The sequence below is a fragment of the Geotrypetes seraphini genome, chromosome 14 (assembly GCF_902459505.1).
Source record: "Geotrypetes seraphini chromosome 14, aGeoSer1.1, whole genome shotgun sequence".
In the NCBI taxonomy this organism is placed as follows: Eukaryota; Metazoa; Chordata; class Amphibia; order Gymnophiona; family Dermophiidae; genus Geotrypetes; species Geotrypetes seraphini.
Genome location: NC_047097.1, coordinates 39,313,209 through 39,336,496, shown reverse-complemented (window position 1 = coordinate 39,336,496; position 23,288 = coordinate 39,313,209). Strand labels below are relative to the sequence as shown.

Genomic DNA, 23,288 nt, shown 5'->3' with positions numbered 1-23,288 from the left:
TTCCCGCCTCCAGGTCGTCAATGAATATGTTAAACAGGAGCGGTCCCAGCACCGATCCTTGAGGAACCCCGCTCGTGACCCCTTGCCAGTCCGAGTAATGGCCCTTTACACCAACCCTCTGCTTCCTGTCTGCCAGCCAGTTTTTGATCCATCGGTGGACCTCCCCGCGCACCCCATGATTCCATAGCTTCCTGAGCAACCGCTCATGTGGTACCTTATCGAAGGCTTTCTGGAAGGCTTTCTCCTGAGTAGTTTCAAGAATACCGGTCAAGTTATTCAAATCTATTTCCTAAGGGTGGGAATTTTGTAATTTCCTTGGTAGGTAATATATTTTATTTATAGGTGGAATACATTCAGTTGGAATTTTTAAAGTCTCTATTAGGTATCTTTTGAAAACTTCAGTAGGTGTCCCAACTACTAATTTAGGAAAATTCAAGATTCTTAAATTCAATCTTCTACTGAAGTTTTCCAAGTTTTCAATTTTCCGTTGAAGATAAGTTCTATCTTGAACCATTGTAGAGGATAAAGACTTTAATGAAGAAATCTCTTTATCCACTAGTTCAAATTTTCTATGCATTTCGGATTGAATACTTTGCACTGAAGAAGATAAGTCATCTAATTTAGTTGCTACCCTAGATATGTCTTCAGATGATTTTGTAGTCGCAACATCGAGTCTCTGAAGACCCTTCCAAATAGCTCCAAGAGTCAATGTCGAGGGGTCCGAGTTCTCATCGACACCAGAGAGTGTTGCCTCAGCGTCCTGTTCAGCGCTGTAGCACCCCCCCCCCCCATTTGACAATGCTGAGTTCATCGATCACTCGGCTCTCTCACGCTGAGTACTGTGCTGCGCCGGGTTTGGGAATGAATGAGCTGCTGGAGGGAAGAGAGATGTTTTGAAACCCAGCACTCCTATGGCTCCTTCCAATGGGGTGTCAGCAGGCACATTTCCTCTTCCTTCAATTGCTGGTGAGCTCGTCAGGAACCGGTCCATCAGCGATTGTCTGGGAGTAGAGGAGTCCCCTCGGAGTACACCCTTGCATTTAGTGTGGGGCATTTTTCTTTCCACAAAAGGAGGAAAACGATGACAGGAAAATCTGCAAGATAAGACGGAACTTCAGCTCCGAGTGCAGTCACGCCGCCGCCATCTTGCCCCTGTTAATTAATAAAATCTTATATAGGTGATGTGTGAGTTCTTTCACCGCATCAGGCAGGAAAGAGGACCAAGAGATTCTTATGTATGTGCTTTTAATGTAATCTGCTTAGGTTTTAAGCGGAATAGAAATTTTAAAATAAATAAGCACATGTCACATGCGCTGAGATAGCTGTAAGGTGTTCTTGTTGTAAAAGCGATTTAAAAAGCCTGGAGCTTTAATAGCTTTTTCACTTTTCATTGGTGTTACATTAGTTGCATTAGAAAATTAGTTGCATTAGTTACATTAGAAATAATAAATAGTAGTAGTAGTTGCAAAAGCAATTTGAAACTTTTCACTTAGTAGTACCATGTTTCCCCGAAAATAAGACACTGTCTTATATTAATTTTGGGCCCAAAAAACAGACTAGGTCTTATTTTTTCATGTACAATTAATTATCATCTCTCCATTCCTCTCCTCCACCCCAATTCTTCCTCTTTGCTTTCTCTCTCCAACATATGCAGCATCCTTCCTCCCTTCCTACCCAACCCCTTTTGCCTTCCACTCTGCAGCATCTTTCTATCCCTCCTTCCCTCCCTTCCATCCATTCCTTATGCAGCAGAACCCTTACACAGCCTCAATCCCTCCCTTCCTCCCATGCATCTTTCTATCCCCCTAACATCCCACCCCGTGCAGCCGAACCCCCGCTGACCCTTCCATCTCTCCCATTAGAACACTGCCAACCGTGAGACTGATATATCTTGCGAATGGCAGCGTCGGCAGCAATCTAATCAGGCAGCTTCGCGGCCTTCTCCTACCGGGGCGTTCCTCTGCCGCATCACCGATGATGTCATCAGCAACATGGCACACGGAACGCCCCGGCGGGAGAAGGCCGCGAAGCAGCCTGATTAGATTGCTGCCGACGCTGCCATTTGCAAGATATATCGGTCTCGCGGTCGGCGGCGTTCTAATGGGAGGGAGAGATGGAAGTGTCAGCGGGAGTTCGGTTGCGTGGCGGGAGGAGGCATGGGGGGTGCTGCTGCCAGCGATTAGGGCTTATTTTGGGGGTAGGGCTTATATTAAGACCTACCCCGAAAATCATGCTAGGGCTCATTTTCGGGGAAACATGGTAGTTGCTTTTAACACATGAATATGAGACACACCTTTAAGACATGCGCATGAAATGCACTTGTAACGCACACATATATGGCATCCCCCCTCAAGTATGATAAATGTATCCATCTCTCATGCAATCTGCAGCCCAGATGAGATGTGCCTTTAACACACTACCAGCATCTCCAGACCTGTCAGTAATTTTGGGATGTTAAAGTTCAGCACTTAATTTCATGCTTCACCAGGCAATGTCTGGGCATCACACGGAGTACTCATTTTAATATTAATGACCTTGTTGTACTTGTTTACATAGTATTATCGGAGGATGCTACGAATCACGGAATAGACTGCACAGAGTCATTATGTGAATCGGAAGCTAAAATACTTTGATGTTAAACTGGTTAGAACTAGTTTAGAGTCGATCGTTAAAGGCACAGTAAGTTTAGAACATCAGGGCTACAGAGTGTAAAAATAGAAAACATGGCATCCACCGTTTTTTCAGGGGACACCAAAATCCAAATTCCTCTATCATTCCCCACTTTCCCCAGCTACAACAAAAATCTTTAGGTGCGTCCATTCCTCTTATTGAGGATCAAATGTACTCCGATGCCGATCAGATAACTGCTAGAAATAACAAATCAATTAAAATCTTTGTAACCAATCTTTGCAAACTGGGGCCATTAGTTTGTTTCCATTTAGCTGCAATCTCACATTTAACAGCTTCCAAGCACATACACTTAAGTCTGGTTTGCTATCTGAAGCCCCATTTCTTATTAAGTCCCAGCAATAAATCAAAGTCATATGAGTGGTTTTATATTCCTAAGAGGGAGCTACCAAATAAGCTGCATTAGCTGTTAACACAGCTATTAATGCATATTAATATTTAACAGAGTACCTTAACAGTTAATACGAAGGTAAATCAAAAAGTAAAGGCAAAATACATTTAACGGCTTTAATAGAATTAACTGTGAGCAACTGAATATATCACTTGACTACACAGTCCTCATGCAAGATGACACATTGGTTGTATCGTTCAACAGCCTCTGCATTCCTGCAGAGAAGTTTTTGGGCTGCTCCCAAAGCCGCTTCCTTTACTTCATCATGCTTTGTCTTTTGCTCTCCGGGTTGCAGTGATGTATCCATGTCTCATCACCGGGGACAATTCTTTCCAGAATACTCAGATGATCTTCATACCATCTCAGGAACTGGGACGCAACTTCCACACGCTGTTGCTTGTGCAGATCAGTAAATCTGTTTGGGAACCCATCATGCGAGGACTTTCCTGTATCCCAAGTCATCATGCATTATGAGAAATAGAGATCCATAGCTGATATCCAAATTTGAGCCAATTGAGACACTTTATCTGTCATTCTTCTCTAATCAAGGCAGCCACCCTGTCAACGTGCTCTTGTATGCATGATGTTAATGGATGACTAGAATGACTTTCATTGGTTACACTTGTTCTTCCCACTTTAAACCTTTTACCCCCTTCTAAACCTTTCATTGATACATGGTGGTATGTCCATACCGAGTCAATATCCGATGGTGAATTTCCATAGGTTTTACTCCCTCTGCCCAAAGAAAGTGCCCTATTGCATGTTGTTCTTTGATGGTACAATTTTGCAACGGAGCATTCATGTTTTTGACCTCATGGTTTCCACATGACTAAAGGCTGAGCTCTGTACGGTATGTGGATGAACCATCCAACAGGCAATGTACGAGTACATATGTTGCATTTCACTAACTGTTCTGGTTATTGCATAATTTAACAATTACCTTTAATTTTTGATTCGCCCTTGTATGTGGTAACTTTTACTTTAAAAACCAATGTGAACATTCTGGTTCATTTCTTCTTGTTAACGTTGTTCTTGTTGCCTATGTATTGTTTTTACTATTTTGGCTGTTTGGTGCTGCGTTCTACTTTGTCACTAAAAAAGATTTTTTAAAAAACAAACCCCAATGTGGAATTGAGTGGAGAAAGGGCTGAGACTGCACCTTTGCAATTAATGCACTTTTTTCTCTCATATTCTAAATTGCTTTGCTGTGCCCCCCAAAAGCAGTATATCAAGTAATTAACTAAAAAAAAAAAAATAAAATAAAATCACAGTTAACATGAACAGGTGTAGCTCATTGCAACACATTCCCTGCAATGCAGTTAAAGTGTGGAATGAATGTTTCCTCTGCTTTTAAGTGAATGAGAAACTTCTGGAAACACTCCCAAGCTTTAATATGTGCTAATTTTGGCAATTAAAACACAATAAAAAAAAATATTACTGTATTTTAGAAGAAAGAGCTTTAAGTGAACGATATATGAATTTATTTACCTCTAAGACATGTGCCTATTTAACCAGATTCCAGAGCAGTCTCCAAATGTGGGCACTTGGAACACAAACTTACCAAGAGACAAAAAATTGAAATGTTCTGCCAGATGACTAAATAGATCTCTAAAAAACCCACTGCTTATGTTTTCAACAAATCACACCATTGTACTGCTTAATGTATGTAGCTGAATATATTGTTCCAGAACACTATTCTTGTACATGAGTGTCCCAGAGAGAGAGTTTTTCAAAGTAAGCACATTATCTAATATCCTGGGTTACCATTTTACCACCACAGGCAATGCTTCAAAAAGATACTGAAATATGCTGTTTAGACACATCAGCAATTTTTCATAAAGAGTACAGAAGATACAATGCCTTTAGCATTGGCAGATGCCTTGAGAAGTAAATACTGTTCAACAATGCACCATTTTTGTGTATTTGAGTGGCAAATTGTAGAACAGATAGCTAAGTCTGAGAAAAAGTATGAAAGGATTGCTATGAGTGAGAATCTGATTACAAAGAGAAAGCCTTAGTAAAATGAACCCATTCATCAAAACACAAAATGAAAGGAACAGAAATAGTTGGGTTCAGGAGCAAGCAAAGAAAAAAGTTAATACATTGCAGCTTCCTTGTCATAGATGGATGGTACATTGGTATGATAATATACAAGAGAGGAGGAGAAAAGAACAAAGATTTTTTTTAATTAGTTGCACAAGATTTGCTACATTCTTCTGACTCCAAATAGACAAATCTAGACTGAGATATCAAATGATTGCCAGCCATTTAAGCTAAATAGACTTTTTTCAAATTTACAATTATTATAGTCATGAGAGTCAGAGAAGGAAAAGCTAGAATATCTGTATGCCCACTACCTCCACCATATGCAAAACTCCCTCATGCATGTTTAAGAATATCCTGAAAGCCTGGCTTGTTTGCAGATCTCAAGGATTATATTTGGACAAGCCTTTGGAATTTGATGTTTCCTCGAGGAAAATCCCATACCATCTCCCCAAGGGGGATCCACAATAGCCCTCTTCCACAAAAAGAAATTATAGGGAAGTCACACCTGGTCTAAGTTTCTCACAGAGTTATGGATAGTAAGTGGAGATAAGAAAATGAAGAATGAGGTAGGACCAACAATATGGTTCTGTTGTTACTCCACTCCTCAAAAAAACCTCGCTAGACAATAACTGCCCTTCCAACTATCGTCCTGTCTCCCCTCATCCCCTTCTTATCCAAGCTACTTGAATGTGCTATTCACCGCCATTGTCTTTACTTTCTTTCATCTCAAGCTATCCTTGACCAACTTTAATTGGGCTTTCGCCCTCTTCATTCTACAGAAACTGCTCTTTCAAAAGTCTCCAATGACATGCTCCTGGCCAAATCCAAAGGCCTCATCCTTCTTGATCTATCCGCAGCTTTTGACACAGTAAATCACTCATTCATACACTGTCCTCGCTTGGATTTCATGGTTTTCTTCCTATCTTTCCCATCACACCTTTAGCATATGCTGTAGTGGAACCTCCTCCACCGCCATCCCACTGTCAGTTGATGTACATCAGGGCTCTGTCCTGGAACCACTTCTTTTTTCCATCTATACTTCTTCCCTTGGGGCTCTAATCTCCTCCCATGGCTTTCAGTATCATTTCTATGCTGATGATGCGCATATCTATTGCTCTAGACCTGAAATCTTTAGAGACATTCAGTCCGGTGTTTCAACCTGCTTGTCCAACATTGCTACCTGGATGTCTTGCTGCCATCTAAAATTAAAAATGGCCAAGACTGAGCTCCTTATCTTTCCTCTTCTCTTCCCCCATTCTCTATTTCTGTGAACACCACCCTCATCCTCACTGTCTCGTCGGCTCGCAACCTTGGGGTAATCTTTGACTCATCTTTCTCCTCTCTTCACATGTTCAATAGTCTGCTAAAACCTGTCATTTCTTTTTCTACAAAATTGCTAAAATCAGACCCTTTTTCCTTTCTGAGTGTACTGCCAAGACCCTCATCCATACTCATCACCTTGCACCTAGACTACTGCAACCTGCGTCTCACTGGCTTTCTGCTAAACCATTTCTCTCCCTCTTCAGTCTGTTCAGAACTCTGCTGCACACATCATATTCCACCGATGTCACTATGCCCACATTAGCCCTCTCCTCAAGTCACTTCATTTGCTCCCTATCCATTTCTGCATTAAGTTCAAACTCCTCTTACTGACCTAAAAGTGTATTCGCTCCGCAGCTCATCGGTATCTCTCCTCTCTCCCCCCCCCCTCAAAGCATTCTGCTCATCAGATAAATCTCTCTTATCTGTATCCTTTCTCCTCTCTGGCCAACTCTAGACCCCATCCCTTCTACAGTACTTTGCTGCACCGTATGCCTGGAACAAACTGTACATCAAGCTCTGTCTCTAGCAGTATTCAAATCCAGACTCAAAGCCTGCTTCTTTAAAAATACTTTCAATTCTAAACTCCAATCCATGTTCTAGCACCAATATTTGTCTTATCATTCCTTCTGTAATTCCCCTACCTACTAAACACCAATATCTGGCTTTTCTCCACCTCAGCACTGTGTATTGATGCACCTTCTTGTATAGTTTTTCTGTCTTGACTAGATTGTAATCTCTTTTGAGCAGGGACTATCTCTTCTCTGTTTTGATGTACAGTGCTGCGTATGTCCAGTAGCACTATAGATATGGCTAGTAGTAGTAGGTATCTCTGCTTCTAGTCCCTCCCTATCACCCCAGACTGCCATTCAATTAGCAGCTAGAAGGGCAACGGAAGATGAATCTTCCCTACTACCTAACAGAGGTGCCCGTAGACCCTCTCAACCATGTATGTTAGGTTTTGTTTTCCTATTTAAAATAAACATATATATTCTTAATTACTAGAAAGAGAAAGGAAAGCAAATGACTAAGCAAGGTTTGTGATACCATAGTGAGAAAATAAGCAGTTTATAAAAATCTTGCAGTCATCAACTTCACTTATGTTCTATGTGGCAAATTCAAACAGTTTCATGAAAAGAGAATATCCCTTCAGGAGTAGGGATGGGTGGAGATACATGAGTGGAGGTTAGGCTGGAGGTGAAAGCTGTGGCTAGAGATGTGGGACAGAGCGTCTACAAGTACATAGTTGAAATCGACAATGTGTTGTCTTCCTCAGGGGTTCCTAAAAGTCCTGATATAAAAACACGTGGATTAAAAACTGAAAACAATAGAGAATACTAACTCTGCGCGGATGAGGATACCTCAAAAGCAGGGAAAACCCACATTTAAACCCTGGCATATCCATATCCACCTTATGTCACCAGTAAAAGATGAACTTATTATTTATAGTACTTCTTACTTAAGAACATTAGAATTGTCGCTGCTGGGTCAGACCAGTGGTCCATCATGCCCAGCAGTCCGCTCACACGGCAGCCCTCTGGTCAAAGCGCACGTTCTTGTTCAGCAGGAACTTGTCTAACTTTGCCTTGAATCCCTGGAGGGTGTTTTCCCCTATGACAGACTCCAGAAAAGCGTTCCAGTTTTCTACCACTCTCTGGGTGAAGAAGAACTTCCTTACGTTTGTACGGAATCTATCCCCCTTTTCTATTTGAGGTAAGTATATGTTCCACTTGTGGAACGTTGGTGGACAGAATTGCAAAAAAATTTCAAGTGGAACATATTCAAATTGTTATATCTTAAGATCTATTGCACCAATTTAGTTTAAACTTTGAAAAATAAGAGGCAGAAATGCTGTATCTCCAGGAGTGGAAAAATCAAACTAATTTATGTACTTACAACTAGAGGACTGACTATAATTCATTGGTTGTCCATATATACTGTTTTTTTCTGTGTGTGTGGTTAAAATCAAAGTGGTTTTATATATTTTTCAGACAGGTACTTATTTTGTACCTGGGGCAATGAAGTGTTAAGTGACTTCTGTAGAATAACAAGGAGCTGCAGTGGGAATTGAACTCACAACCTCAAGATGCTGATGCAGCTGCTCTAATCATTAGGCCACTCCTTCACTGTGCCACAAATAATGTCTAGAAAGTGCTTTCGTGAATTGAAAACATATTTCCATTTAGTTGACAATTTGAATCTAGAAGATGGAAAAGCTGCCAAAGTTGTGCCATTCTATTGTCACTTGGTTAAAGCCATTTGTAGCTCTCCACATCAGATACTTCCAAGGTATCATCATCTGGTAAAATAGCTATTTCAGGTTCTTCTTCAAGATCTTCAGCTTTCATAATTAAGTCCACAGCTTTCTTCAATGTAATAAAACTTCTAACAAGCATCATAGACAACTAACAGCAATTATACTATTAAGTTTCTGTAAAAGGAGAAAAATGTAGTTATAGATGCCAACATGTGGTTAAAACACTGAACAACATGAAAAATCAGTCAGAGAACATGTTAATACATTTAAAACACAGAGGAAACTAGTGTAGTGATAAAACATTTGATGGATTTGATATCATAACATATACATAGAAAACCTATGAATTAAAGGCAGTCTTCTAATTGTAAGTACATAAATTAGTTCAATTTTTCCATTCCTGGAGACAGTATGTCTCCCTCTTCTTATTTACAAAGTTTAAACCAAATTGATGCAATAGATCCTGAAATATAATAACTTGAATATATATTCTACATGTGGAACATTGGCAGCTAAAAGGTTAAATTGCTAGCTCTATGGAACAAGAGACTTGTACCCTCCGCTTGGCCCAGTTTTTACAGACAGGATTTCTGTGTTGAAAAAAACCATCTCAGTGATTTCCATAATGAAACATTTTATCATCAAATAACTATTCATAAAATAAGCTCACTAATACATATTGCTGAGTAAACCTTACTATGCAAAATTTTTAAAAAATAACATTTCTGGGAAGTTTTATACTTACTGTGCTCTGTTTTACTCGTTGGTGTGGGGAGTTGAAAAGAAAAGTGCCAAATAAAGAGATTCGTGTACTATCACCCAAAACCGTCAAGTAGGTTTCTGTGAACTGGAAAGCTGCAGGGTAGTGCTCTAGCAGTTGCCAGACACAATCCAGGAACAATACAAACAAAGGAGACTAATAAAAGAAAAATGAAATATAAACAAAGTTTTAAAGTTTATTCAACAAAAATTAAAAGTAATGCTATAATGCCTACAGAGTCTGAAAGCATCCAAGCACATATAGCATATTAAAGGGTAACATTGTATTCATTCAGTACATTATTAAAAATTTGTTTGCAAACTTGTTAAGAATGTTAAAATGGATGATGATAATTTTTGTAACCTAATAGGACATCAAGATGATGATAAAAAAAAAAAAAATCAAGCTTTTTTTTTTTTTTAGCATAATGTGCCTCCTTAAAGAAAAACAAGCAACACACTTAATTGGTAAAGTTCTGATCCTCTGAACTCATGAAGCATAAGGTTTTTAATGAGCAGATCTGCATTCATGCATATGCAACTGTCTAAAGCACTAAACTGAGATGGTGCCACATAACCAGCTGAAAGAAAGACCTACTCCCTCTTCCTTTAAGGTATTAGTTCTCAAGCCAGTCCTTTGGACACACACTAAGGCAGTCAGTCATGTCTTCAGAATAGCTTCCTGAAAATAGAGATCAATCAGACCATGTGCTAATTCACTACTATCATCGACAGGTTGAAGCTTTTTTCCAAACTGCAATATATGTTATTATTTGTCCGTACCAGTGTGTGGAACATAACTAGACCAAAGAGGAGCAGGATGTTAGAATGTAAGTTGTGTTACATCGTAAGACTAAGACTACTCTTTTGGGAGAACACTGTTTAAAATGTAATCCTCATTTTAGGGAGCTTTCTTTTAGACCAGGAGTGCCCAATAGGTCGATCGCGATCGACGGGTAGCTTGCCAAGGCAAAGTGAGTCGATCACCCAGGACTCACTTTGCCTTGGCGATCTATCGGGCCAATCAGTCTTCCTCTCCACGATGTCAATTCTGCCGTTGGAGAGGAAGTTCGGGCCAGCCAATCGCTGCCTGGCTGGGCGGAACTTCCTCTCAGACGGCAGAATTGACGTCGGGGAAAGGAATGCTGGTCGGCCCGAAGCAGGGAGAGCATGGGGCAGCATCGGCGTCGGCTTTGGGGCCTGTTATCCATTGGTGGCAGTTTGGGTCTTGTTCCCCGATGGCAGCGGCTTGGGGAAGGGCAGGGAGAAAGAAAGAAAAGGGGCAGGCAGGGAGACAGAAGGAAAGAAGAGAAACAGAAAAAAAGAAAGGGGGCATGAAAAGAGAAAGAAAGAAAGGTCAGGGAGAGAGGAAGAAAAAGTTGGGGGAGGGAATGAGGTGTGGAGGAGAGGAAGCATACAGGCTGAAAGAAAGATTGGATGCACAGTCAGAAGAAGAAAGTGCAACCAGAGACTCATGAAATCACCAGACAAGGTAGGAAAAATGATTTTATTTTAAATTTAGTGATCAAAATGTGTCTGAATTTATATCTACTGTCTATATTTTACAATATGGTCCCCTTTTACTAAACCGCAATAGTGGTTTTAGCGCAGGGAGCCTATGAGCGTTGAGAGCAGCGCTGGGCATTCAGCGCAGCTCCCTGCGCTAAAAACTGCTATTGTGGTTTAGTAAAAAGGGAGGGGTTTGGGTATTTGTCTATTTTTGTATGGTTGTTACTGAGGTGACAGTGCATAGAGTCATCTGCTTTAACCTCTTTGGAAAAAAACCCAGAATAGGAATGATAATTAACAATTCTATGCGTACAGTGTGCGTTGTGTTTTTTTAAAATTTTATTGTTGGTAGATCATTTTGACTTGGCCATTTTAAAAGTAGCTCGCGAGTCAAAAAAGTGTGGGCACCCCTGTTTTAGACTCTGTACGTGGACAGGAGATGATATTGATTTCTTATTAGAAAGAGAAGAGCACAACTTAATTTTTTAGCTTATTACTTGTAAAGTCCAGTAGGACTTAATTAGGCAATTGATAAGCTAGTATTTTTGGATTTTCAATGTTTTCTCTCTTCCCATCCTTTCTTTCCTCATTTCCTATCTCTTCTCATCCTCTCTTTCCTTTCCTAATTCTATTTCTCTTTCTTTTCTTCTTCCCCTCCTCCCCTTGTAGTTACTGATTTTTTTTTCTAAATCTCCAGAGATAATTTACTTTTATATAAAGCTCCTTTTATACTGGTATGCACAGGAAAGCTCTTAGGCCCTGATTCTGTATAGGACGCCCAGGAGAGGTGTCCTATACAGAATCAGTCCTACACTAAACCCCGATTCTGTAACCGGCGTCCATGGTACAGACGCCGGTTAGAGAATCAGGTTAAATTAGACGCGGCCGCTATACTTATGGCAGCAAGGGATCTCCCTGCTGCAATAAGTATAGCGGCCGCGGCCGCCTGTCCCATCGCCGGCAGGAGGATGCCCAATCCTCCTGCTGGAACCCCCCTGGAAACCCCCTCCCCCCAAACTGGTAATCGCCAGCAGGAGGATGCCCAATCCTCCTGCCGGAAAGCCCGACGACCCAATGACCCCCCCCCCCCAAACTAACCTCCCTCCCCCAACTAACCTTTAAATGTTGGTTGGCTGGACGGATCTTGCTGCCGTCCAGCCGACAGGCCCGCCTCGTGGAAATGAGAAGGGCCCGCCCCTTCCCGGCCCATCCCCGCTAAATCTAAGGCCTGACTGGCCCAGGCTCTAGAAGCCTGGTCCAATCAGGCCTTAGGCATAGCGGGCCGCCCATCCCCACAAATCCTAAGGCCTGATTGGCCCAGGCTGGCATGCCCAAGGCCTGAGAGTTCACGTTGAACGTGAACTCTCAAGGCCCAGCACAGGAAGCAGATCTTCAGGCACCGGCACCACGCACAGGACATGCTGGTGCCGATGCCGGTGCCGCTGCGGAGGCTACAGCAAAGTAAGAAGAGGGTTCATGTGGGTTGGGGGGGCCTCAGTTCGCAGCAGGGGGGTGCCCGATGGCGGTTGGGGGGGTGCCCGATGACGGCGGGGGGGGGGTGCGGATCGCGGGGGGTGGAGGGTGCCGGTTCGGGGGGAGCAATGCCGGTTCTCGTGGGGGTGGGAGCATCGCTGCTGGCCTCGGGGGGGGGAAAGGTGGGGGGGGGGGAACCTATCAAAGCGAGTTTCCATTATTTCCTATGGGGAAACTCACTTTGATAAACGAGCATTTTGGATTTCGAGCAAGCTCCTGGAATGGATTATGCTCGTAATCCAAGGTACCACTGTACAGCATAGCTAATATGAAGCATCAACAAGGCAAAGTCAATTTTCAAAGCTCAACATAGCTATACAATAAATATAGCTTCAAGTAGGGGGTAAGGTGCTATAGTATTACCATATTTATGATTCAAGTGAAACAGAATTAAATGCCTACATAAACAGTAATATATCAGTCGCCAAAAAGGGCGACTGATCTGGTCCTGCTAATGAGAACCAGTCCACTGATAGAGGAAGAAAATAAATCCTTGCCTTTCACTGGGAGAACAACATGTTTACTTACAGTATATATTTTTCCTCTTTAATGAGTGCATACAGATTATACTGTATAATTACAGTCCATATCTATAGCTGGGTATTTTAGCAGTCTAATGTTTGGTCAGCTGTCTGCCAATGCTGCTCTGAATAATAGCTTCTTTTTGGTCACTATTATGCCTTTCCTTGCAACTTTGGTTTAAAAAAAAAAAAGATTCAGTATTATCTATAATTCATATCCTAACAGGAAATAAATTTAACTTCAGGTTAGATCTAGCCACATAAGTTAGCTTTATATTTCGTGTTTGCTAATTACACAACAAACTTCATAAATGTCACAGATGTGCTCATCACTAGCTGCTCTAAGCTTACTATTGTTCTAGGCAGACAGGTAGGATTACTAATATTATTGTTTATAGTATTACTAGCATACACAGAGTAGGAGAATATTCCTACACTCGTGTTTGTCATGGTACTATGATTGCAAGCTATACTTAACTGATATAATATTATGTTTCTAAATTCACTATTAACTGTTTCCCAGTGTCTAACAAACCAGTATTAACAAGTATATTATTATCTATGACATAGTACATAGTCTATGCTGTTTGTTTATAAATCTTTACACAAATACAGAAAAATCACATTTAGGGTTTAACAAATGATAAATTAAATTAACTCTAAAAAAACCTTGCTTAGAAGCACAAAGCCAAGATATAATTAAAACCCCAGGATCTTGTATAGTTTGTCACAATAATATTATTTTCTTTTAAATACAGCAGCTGTTCAAAAATTAGGGGAATTTGTCAGTGAATTAACATACCTAACTTTTCTGTTTATAATTATAGGGATTGTTATTGGTTTGTTACATAAGCTTTCAGATAGTTATGCAATACACAAAAACTGGTATAGTTGCTTTTTACATTGCTGAATTTTAGAACCTGTGATTTAAATGCCAAATTCTTTCAATCTTGTATATACAAGCTTATCCAGATGGCAGCTAGCTTCTATATATATATATAGAGGTTGTAAATTTAAAAGTCATCATCAACATCTTCTTGCACATCAAGCAGCATTATGGGGTAAAGACCTTGAACAATTGTTTGTGCCTACTACCTATGGAGAATTCAGGAAACGCCTGAAAACACATCTATTCCTGAAATACTTAGGAAACCAACCTATTCATTCTTAGTCCTTAACAACCGAGGGCAAGAACTACCTGTCGCTAAATCTGTACTTTGTTTGTTTATTCAATCTGTAACATTTCTAATCATTGTAAACCGCATAGAACTTCACGGTCACATACTTTTAAAATGAAATTTAAACCAGTACAAAATAGAAGCATTTCTAAATATATTTCCAAATACAGGTCATAAAAGTCTTTGTTTTCTAAATACAAGATGTTCAGGCTTCCTCATGCTCTAGTAGGGGTGTCCAACCTTTTAGCTTCCTTGGGCTGCAATGGCCAAAAAAAATATTTCTGGGATCACGCAAACGCTGCAGCAAGACAGAGGAGGGAGCTGGCAAGATGGTAAACACACGGGGGGGGGGGGGGGGGGGGGGGGCGGGCAGAGGAAAACACTGCATCACCCTCGACCAGGGCCGCACAAAATACTTCACGGGGCTGTAGGTTGGACACCCCTGCAAGTCTAAAGTCTCTATAAAAAAAAATACTGCAAACGGAAACCACATTATCAACCATTTATAGCAGTTTTACCCATTGGTTATAGTCAAAGTACAGGATATCCTAAACTGAAATACCTTTTTAAATTAGAATTGGTAGCGTACAGTATATTGTGTGACTGAACATTTCAACACATCCAGCTTCTGATTAGAGCAGTGTCTCGCAAACGTTCCTAGCTCTGACATACTAAACGGAGCAAATGTTTCCTGTGGCACATTATAATTGAAATTATACCTCTGCAAATGATCACCAGCGCGAACAGCATCTTCCATCTGCTGCTCGCGCCACCCTTGGCTCCCTTCTGATATCACGTCCTGGTCCCATAACAGGAAGCAACATAAGAAGAGAGCCGAGGCTGACGCAAGCAGCAGGTAGAAAATGCTGCTCATATTGGTAAACATTTACAGAGGTACGCCAAGAGCGGAGAGGCACCGGCATCTCGCTTACATGACGTATAAATCATCTGTTCTAATTTATATTTATTTTATGAATTATTTCTTTTGAAGGGAATTTTAAAAATAAATTCGGAATCTCTCATGGCACATCCGGAATCTCTTTGTGGCATTCCACTGTGCCATGGCACACAGTTTGTGAGACACTAGATTAGAGCATGCTGAAGAGTGCAATAAGCATGAAAGTACCACAGGAGGCACTAGAGAACAGCAGAAACTAAAAAGGAGTGATCAGATGTACATAAGATTCTACATGACTTCATTTACTCTTGTAGCTCCACGCTCTACTGTAATACCTTTCAAACCTCTCCTGCAGGCACACCTAGCCAGTTGAGTTTTCAAGATAGCCACAATAAATATACATAAGATTTGTTTGTATAGAATGGAGACTGAAACCCAACTGGCTAAGTGTGACTGCAAGAGAGATTTGAGAAGCACTGTTGCATTGTCTAGAGCTATCCAATACTGAATCTTAAAACAGTTTGCCTCAACTAAAGAAACAAAAATCAAAGAGTGATCAGGTAGCCAAATTTTGGGTTGAAAATGCCATGGGGGCACCTTATCTGTATGACCAAAGATTTGTATCTTTATCCGACCCAACATATTTAAATTTGGACTAAAATCCATAGCAAGTCATTGCTTTGCTGATTAATATGCTGGTCAGTTTACAAACCCCCCAATAAATGGTGCCTCAATTAGGTACCGCTAGAAGCTCTCATTGCAGACACCTAGCGATGCCTAAGTTCGGGATCGGCGCCTAACTTTTAACTGGCTTAATTGGTGTGGTATTTGACGCCGTCTATCTTCAGCCAATCAAAAAATAATTAAGCAATTTAAGAGTTCGGCACCAAGCTCTTAGGACACCTAGAGATGCCTAAGTGTAGGCGCCCTCCCATGCCTAACGACACCTATGTTAAAAAGTAGATTGGGGGGGGTGGTGGTTATGAGCGGAGAATAGACATGGTTGAGTTAGGCAACCGATGCAGGTGCCACCAAATTAGGCAAGTGAGAAGCTGGCCTAATGGAGTGGTACTATGTCTAGGATGTCTGCTTAGGCACTGCTAGGCATGATTCTATAAATGGTACTGTTTTTTTATTGATAACCTCTCTTAGCAGTGCCTACAATGTAGGCACTGCTCGGCGCCGTTTATGGAATCTGGCTCAAAATGTTTACCTCTTTGTCAGACCGCCTTAGGTGATTACATCTATCCAGAAAAGGATGTCCTGCCATGACCCATTCTTTCTGTATGAGGCTCTGAAACCCAGTGATGGTACGAAAATAAGGATCCTGCATCACTTGTATGAGTGAAGCTACAATACAACTGAGATCTCTTCCTTCTTCTTCTGTTGACCAAATGAAACACTGTTAAGACAGAACTTAAAAAAGATGAGCATGGCAATATGCATCTGTAAAATTTGGCTCAGAGTACTATATAATTATATTCCTCCTAAGACTTTCATATTTGCCATTTTAGTTAACTGAAACAAACTGTTATCTATTTATAGCTGTAGCAGTTGACTGGGCAGAAGAAAGTACTTTACACTTTCCACATCATGCATCTCTGAACAAGGAAAAGTTCAAAGCTTATTGCTTGTAGGGAGAAATACAAAAGCCTGTTTATTCCTAAGCTCAACTGTGCAAAAAAGACTGCTTCTGTCTCCTAGAGAAGTCCCTGTCCAATGAAAGAAAAACAAAGGGAGAAAGAATGCAGAACTTGGCTCAGGGCCCAACCCTTCTTTGTGCTGTATGCACTTCTTATAGCTGTGTTTTGCAGGCGAGTGAGTGGAGAGGGGGGCAATTATGGTGGCTAGGACAGACTGAGGGGTAAGTGGAGTAATTGAGAATGTAGTTGGAGAATGTGGAAGAATGAGCGGCAGTGAAGTTGTTAAGGTAGTTTTGGTGGATGAGGAAGTTGTGGAGTGGTAGCTTTGGAGGATGGGGCAACTGGCAGGGGATAAGGGGAAGGTTTTTTTTTTGAGGGGGTAGAGCAAGCTGCAGGGTGACTGAACAGTTGTAAAGGTGGCTAGTTTTTAGGGGTTAGGGTGGAGTGAAAGGGAAGTTGTAGGAGGAATTATTGGGTATGAAGGTATATTGAAGAGTGAAGGAACAATTGTGATCGTGAGGAGATAGTTTTTGGGATGTGAGGGCAGATTGTGGGAGGAGTTGGGGCAATTTGCTAGGTGGTGTGGCAGTTAGAAGTAGTTTTTGAAGGAGATAGCAATTTGCAGGGGAACAGGTTATGGGGGCAAGAACATAAGAATTTGCCTCCGCTGGGTCAGACCAAAGGTCCATCGCGCCCAGCAATCCGCACCCGCGGCGGCCCATCAGGTCCATGACCTGTCAGGTTATCATGATTTAGCCCTATAACCCCCTTGCTTTTATCTATACTCTTTCCATGCTGATATCTACTCCTATCTGTATCCCTCAATCCTCCTATCCTTCAGGAATCCATCCAATCCTTCTTTGAATCCCCGTAGCGTACTTTGCCCGACCACTTCCTCCGGGAGCACGTTCCATGTGTCCACAACCCTCTGTGTGAAGAAGAATCTCCTGGCATTGGTTCTAAACTTGTCCCCTTCCAGTTTCTCCGAGTGCCCTCTTGTGTTTGTGGTCCCCCGTAGTTTGAAGACACTTACAGGGTAGTGTGGCAGATACAGAGGGGGTTAGTATCTGGAGTTGGTACATTTTGGGAGTGCTGTGTTTGGGCACCCAGCACTGAGGCCCAGATTCTCTATACAGCGCCGATATTGGCGGCCGCTGATCATATGTCAATCATGCAACAGCCTAAGTCAAAAGTAATTAGTGGTGAAGTAAATGCTCTCAAAATATACAAAACTGAGAGGTCAAAATCATTGACAGAAATATTACTGGAGACAAGACTTCTCAATGTATAAATCAAATAGTTAGACTTAAAAAAGGATGTCAGAAGCTAGGATTATACTGTTTTCACATACACTCAGATTTGTGTAATCCGATCAAGATCTGTGGCTCCTATAGCTGAACCCACAGTCCCATCACTGTGTATGACTTTGGTGCAAAAATAATAATTAATAAAGGCAAAGTGCTCTTAAAATGCTAAATTTGTTCTAAATGGCAATAAGAGGAAAAACTACTCCATTTAGCTGTAAAAGGTGTTAACAGGTCCTGACATGGGCCATGTTTTGAGGTTCTGTTTCAAGGAACCCAAAGGAGATATGAAAGACTTCAAATGCCAAAGAAATAGTTGCTGTGTGATTCGGACAACTTATGAACACAAGAGGGAACAGTGGAATGGATGGAAAGGGATGCAAGCGGGCAAGGAGGTGGAGAAGGTGGGAAGAATACGAGGATTAGACATCAGGTAGGAATATAAATTGTTCAGAGGGAAGGCTTCCGGGTTAGCCGTGGGCAGCATGGTGAAGGGGTGGAGGGAGGGAGGAATGTTGGATATGGTGGTGGAGGCAATGGAGGGAGAGATGTGGCATGGTGTTGGAGAGAGGTGATACAAGGCGAAATGTTGGGTATGGGGCTGGTGGGCAGGGGTAAAAGATGATGCACATGATAATAATAACAGAAATAAAGTTCATAATATAAAATGTAATAATTATATTTACATTATACTTAAATTATATATTATGCACTTTATTGATTATGCACTTAAAGCTCCCCTCCCAGTCCATGGAAAAATGGTCTTGCGTGAAACCGGTCCCTGGTGGAAAAAAGGTTGGCGACCCTGGACTAAAAGACACAGAAGATAAGACAAAAGCTCTCTGTACATAACACTAAACATTCTACAGGCTTATGAACCATTACAATGGCATTTAAAGTTACACTATGCATTACCTTGCAGGATGACTGATAGATGCTTAACATCAAGCATATAAACCAATTCTGCAGAATGTCTCAGGAAAATCCTAAAGAAAATAAAAAATGAACAAATCCAAGGGCACATGAATATATTTTTCAAATAAATGTTGCTATAAGAGCAGAAAGGCTGATTATTTTCAAAACAGAACCTAATTACCAGATCTAATCTAATGATTAAACTTATATTGGTCCTAAACATCAAATGGTTAAATCTGTAGCTGCCATATCTCCCAGTACTTCATTGGCTGATTCTCTATCAAAATACAGATTTCACTCTCAAAAACTTGTAGCTACTTTCAATGATCTGTTCCAAGAAAGCAGGCCTAGGAATCAGCATAAATCTAAACATTTATGAAACTGCAGCAAGTGACACACAGGTCTCACAATCTAGTTCACTATTCTGACCAGAGAAGGAAGGTTTAGTCCTTCAGTCAAAAATTGTATTAAGTTTATCAAATAAAAAGAGATATCATCTTATAGTTCTTTTTTTTTCTATCTATTAAATCAGTGGTTCCCAACCCTGTCCTAGAGGACCACCAGCCAGTCGGGTTTTCAGGATAGCCCTAAAGAATACGCATGAAAGGTTCATATATAATGGAGGTGACAGGCATGCAAATCTGCCCCATGGATATTCATTAGGGCTATCCTGAAAACCCGACTGGCTGGTGGTCCTCTAGGACAGGGTTGGGAACCATTGATTTAATAGATAGGAAAAAAAAGAACTATAAGATGATATCTCTTTTTATTTGATAAACTTAATACATTTTTGACTGAAGGACTAAACCTTCCTTCTCTGGTCAGAATACTCTTGCCTGAGATTTTTGTTACCGACATGCATTACTTTACATTTATCCACGTTGAATCTCATCTGCCATGTCGATGCCCATTCCTCAAGCCTGGTTATGTCACGTTGTAGATCTTCGCAATCCCCCTGCGTCTTCACTACTCTGAATAACTTTGTGTCGTCCGTAAATTTAATCACCTCGCTCGTCGTACCTATGTCCAGATCGTTTATAAAGATGTTGAAGAGTATGGATCCAAGCACCAAGCCCAGCGGCACCCCACTGGTGATGCTCTTCCTGTCTGAGTATTGCCCATTCACCCCCACTCTCTGTTTCCTATGCTCCAGCCAGTTTTTAATCCACGTGAATATTTCTCCCTTGATTCCATGGCTCGCAATTTTCCGAAGTAGTTGTTCATGCGGAACCTTGTCGAACGCCTTCTGAAAGTCCAGATATACAATGTCAACTGGATCACCCTTATCTATCTGCCTGTTTACTCCCTCGAAGAAGTGCAGCAAGTTCGTCAAACAAGATCTGCCTTTGCTGAAACTGTGCTGGCTGGTCCTCATCAGACTATGTCCGTCAAGGTTATCAATGATGCGGTCCTTTATCAGCACCTCTACCATCTTTCCCGGTACCGAGGTCAGACTCACCGGTCTGTAGTTTCCTGGATCTCCCCTCGAACCTTTTTTGAAGATCGGCGTAACATTTGCCACCTTCCAGTCCTCCAGAATCTTTCCCGTTTTGATCGACAGATTAGCTATCAGTTAAAGTAGTTCAGCTATGGTCCCTTTCAGTTCCTTGATGACCCTCGGATGGATGCCATCCGGTCCCGGGGATTTATCGCTCTTAAGCCTATCAATCTGCCTGTATACCTCTTCTAGGCTGACCATCAACCCTGTCAGTTTTGCGTTTTCTCTTCCAGCATATAACCTGATGGGTTGTGATATGCTGTGTATATCCTCTTTGGTAAATACAGATGCAAAAAATGTGTTCAGTCTTTCAGCGATTTCTTTGTCCTCCTTTAGCGCTCCCTTTATTCCTTGGTCATCCAACGGTCCCACCGCTTCCTTCGCGGGTCGTTTTCCTTTAATATATCGAAAGAACGGCTTGAAATTTTTCGTCTCCTTGGCTATTTTTCCTCATAGTCATATATAGATTTTGCACCTCGGTGCTCAAGGTCACAAGGCGTTGCAGTGGGAATCAAATCCAGTTTCTCCAGATGAACATCCCTTTGTGAGGCACTGACTTGGATGTCCATATTTATAATTTATTAAAATTTGATATGCCACAAAGCTAACACAGATTTAGGCAGTTTACATTATAAAATATAATTAAAAAGAAAAGGAATGCCATAAACTTGATAGGATAGACCTATTTCACACATAAAAAGAGATTCTTCATATATAGGCAACGGCCTATACATGGGTTTTACAAACTCGTGTATGGGGCACGGCTTAGTTAGATGTGGTGACCTATGCAGTAATTGTAACTCATCCCCCCACCCCTGGTACCTTTTTCGGTGCCCCCTGGACAGCAAATCTCCAGCGGTGCAGGGCAGCCGCGATCTCTTCGGCATCCGGCCTGCCCCCGCACCACTTGCTGTGTGACTGACATCAGTTCTCGCGAGTCCTGTGAGAGCTGATGTTGGCCATTCAGTGGGCGGTGCATGGGCAGGCCAGATGCCGAAGAGATTGCAGCTGCCCTGCACTGCTGGAGACTCGCCATCCGCCATCCAGGGGGCTCAGAAAAAGGTACCAAGGGTGGGGGAAAGATACCGGAAGATAAGCTGCAGATAATACCATGGGGAGTCTTATGTTCCGGTTTTTAAACACAGACCGCCCTTTTCTGCGACCTATGCAGAGGGACAGCCTATATGCGGGGAAATATGGTATATAATATGGTATATATATTCACTCCAGAGTTACAAAGCAGACAAGCATGAAACTGGGAAGTGGTAACTCAAACCAAACCAAAGCACAAGCTCCTATGTCCCACAGTTGCCTATGACACAAAATCACAGACAAATGAACACATCTCCTCATAAGGGTACTTTACTACAAAAATGACTAGAAATGATTGCACGTACCTGACATATTCCAGCCACCTAGTACTTTCTAATAAGGACAACCATTTTTCTTCAGTTTCTTCAAATGGCTCTATAACACATATAATAACAATTTGAAGGTACAGTGGAAAATGTTGGAGCAGTTATCTGCACCTTCTCTTACAGAGTTTTAAAATGTTTGATTAATTTACAAAATACTCCCTCACTCTGTTTAAAAATATGTCATCTTAAAAGCATTGCCTAACATCAGTGTAAGAAATTAGTTTTCAAAACTAGTCCGCGGCTGTTAGACCTGCTCTTTTATAGTGAAACATGCTGTGAGCTCTGAATAAGAACTTAGAAAATTCTAAGTTATGAAAAACAAGCTTATATTTTTGGGAACTGGACTTATGAAACAACTACTTTTGTTTTTATGCGTTTGCCAAAAAGTTTGGATTAAAATAAAAAAAGAGTTAAATTGAACAAGACAAAAATAGAGATAGTATTCATACATACAATCAGAAAAACTCCTGGAATGTGCATTTGCAAGGAAAGCATCTACCTCGAAATGAAACTAGATCTCATCCCTAATAAACAGAATTCTCCTCCAATATATACAGTATTCAAGCTGGTATATTTACATTTTGCAAAATGCATTTTCACCCAAAACACTGTCCCAGCAACTATATGTAGGTAATAACAAGTAACAGAACATGCAATGAAAAATTCTGACATACCCTACCTGCATTGCAAAACATGAGCTCAAAAATCAAGGGCCTATCAAATATATATAGTATTTGTTTCCAGAACCCCATCACAGAACTGTAACTTTTCTTGGGAGAATACTACAGAAGTCTGTCATTGTCTTCCACAGACCACAATGCCCAATTTTTCCTGATGCCCCTACCTCCCTTGTATGGGTAGAAGCATATCCAGGGTCTTTAATACAAATTTATAAATCTAATTTTTATAAGTTAACATAATGAACTTTTTCATAAAATAACTGAGAAAAAGTAAGCATTCAGAGGCTGATATTTCTCAAAAATGTTTTGTGGTTTAGTGGAGGAGGCAGGCAGAGCAAGCGGCAGCTGAGGGCAGGTGGAGCGAGCGGCGGCTGAGAGCAGCAGGAGAGTGGGTGACCGAGGCGAGCAAGGAGGAGGCAGGGGACGGTGGTAGCGAGGAGCGGGTAGCGGCAAGAGTTAGCTCCGCCCACCCGCACCGCGTAACCACCAGCGTCAGCGCCCGGACTCCCCCTTAAACAGGAAGGGAGCCGCGGACGAAAGACACAGCGAGGTGGAGCGAGCGGCGGCTGAGAGCAGCAGGAGAGCGGGTGACTGAGGCGAGCAAGGAGGAGGCAGGGGACGGTGGTAGTGAGGAGTGGCAAAAATTAGCTCCGCCCACCCGCACCACCAGCGTCAGCGCCCAGACTCCCTCTTAAACAGGAAAGGAGCTCCGGGCGAAAGACACAGCGAC

The 23,288-nt window shown here is 41.6% G+C and overlaps 1 protein-coding gene across 2 annotated transcripts in view; it reads right to left on the bottom strand.

The window, feature by feature from the left end:
- Positions 1–23,288, bottom strand: part of MTMR10 (myotubularin related protein 10) — a 136,850-nt gene that overhangs the window by 10,864 nt on the left and 102,698 nt on the right. The window contains exons 11-14 of one of the 2 annotated variants that reach the window (XM_033919527.1): positions 21,858–21,927; positions 18,963–19,033; positions 16,314–16,483; positions 9,448–9,618 (exon numbers count right to left, since the gene is read on the bottom strand). In XM_033919527.1, coding sequence (XP_033775418.1) covers positions 9,448–9,618; positions 16,314–16,483; positions 18,963–19,033; positions 21,858–21,927 — 482 coding nt within the window. The remainder of the gene's footprint in view (positions 1–9,447; positions 9,619–16,313; positions 16,484–18,962; positions 19,034–21,857; positions 21,928–23,288) is intronic. The other variant, XM_033919528.1, reaches the window with a different exon arrangement.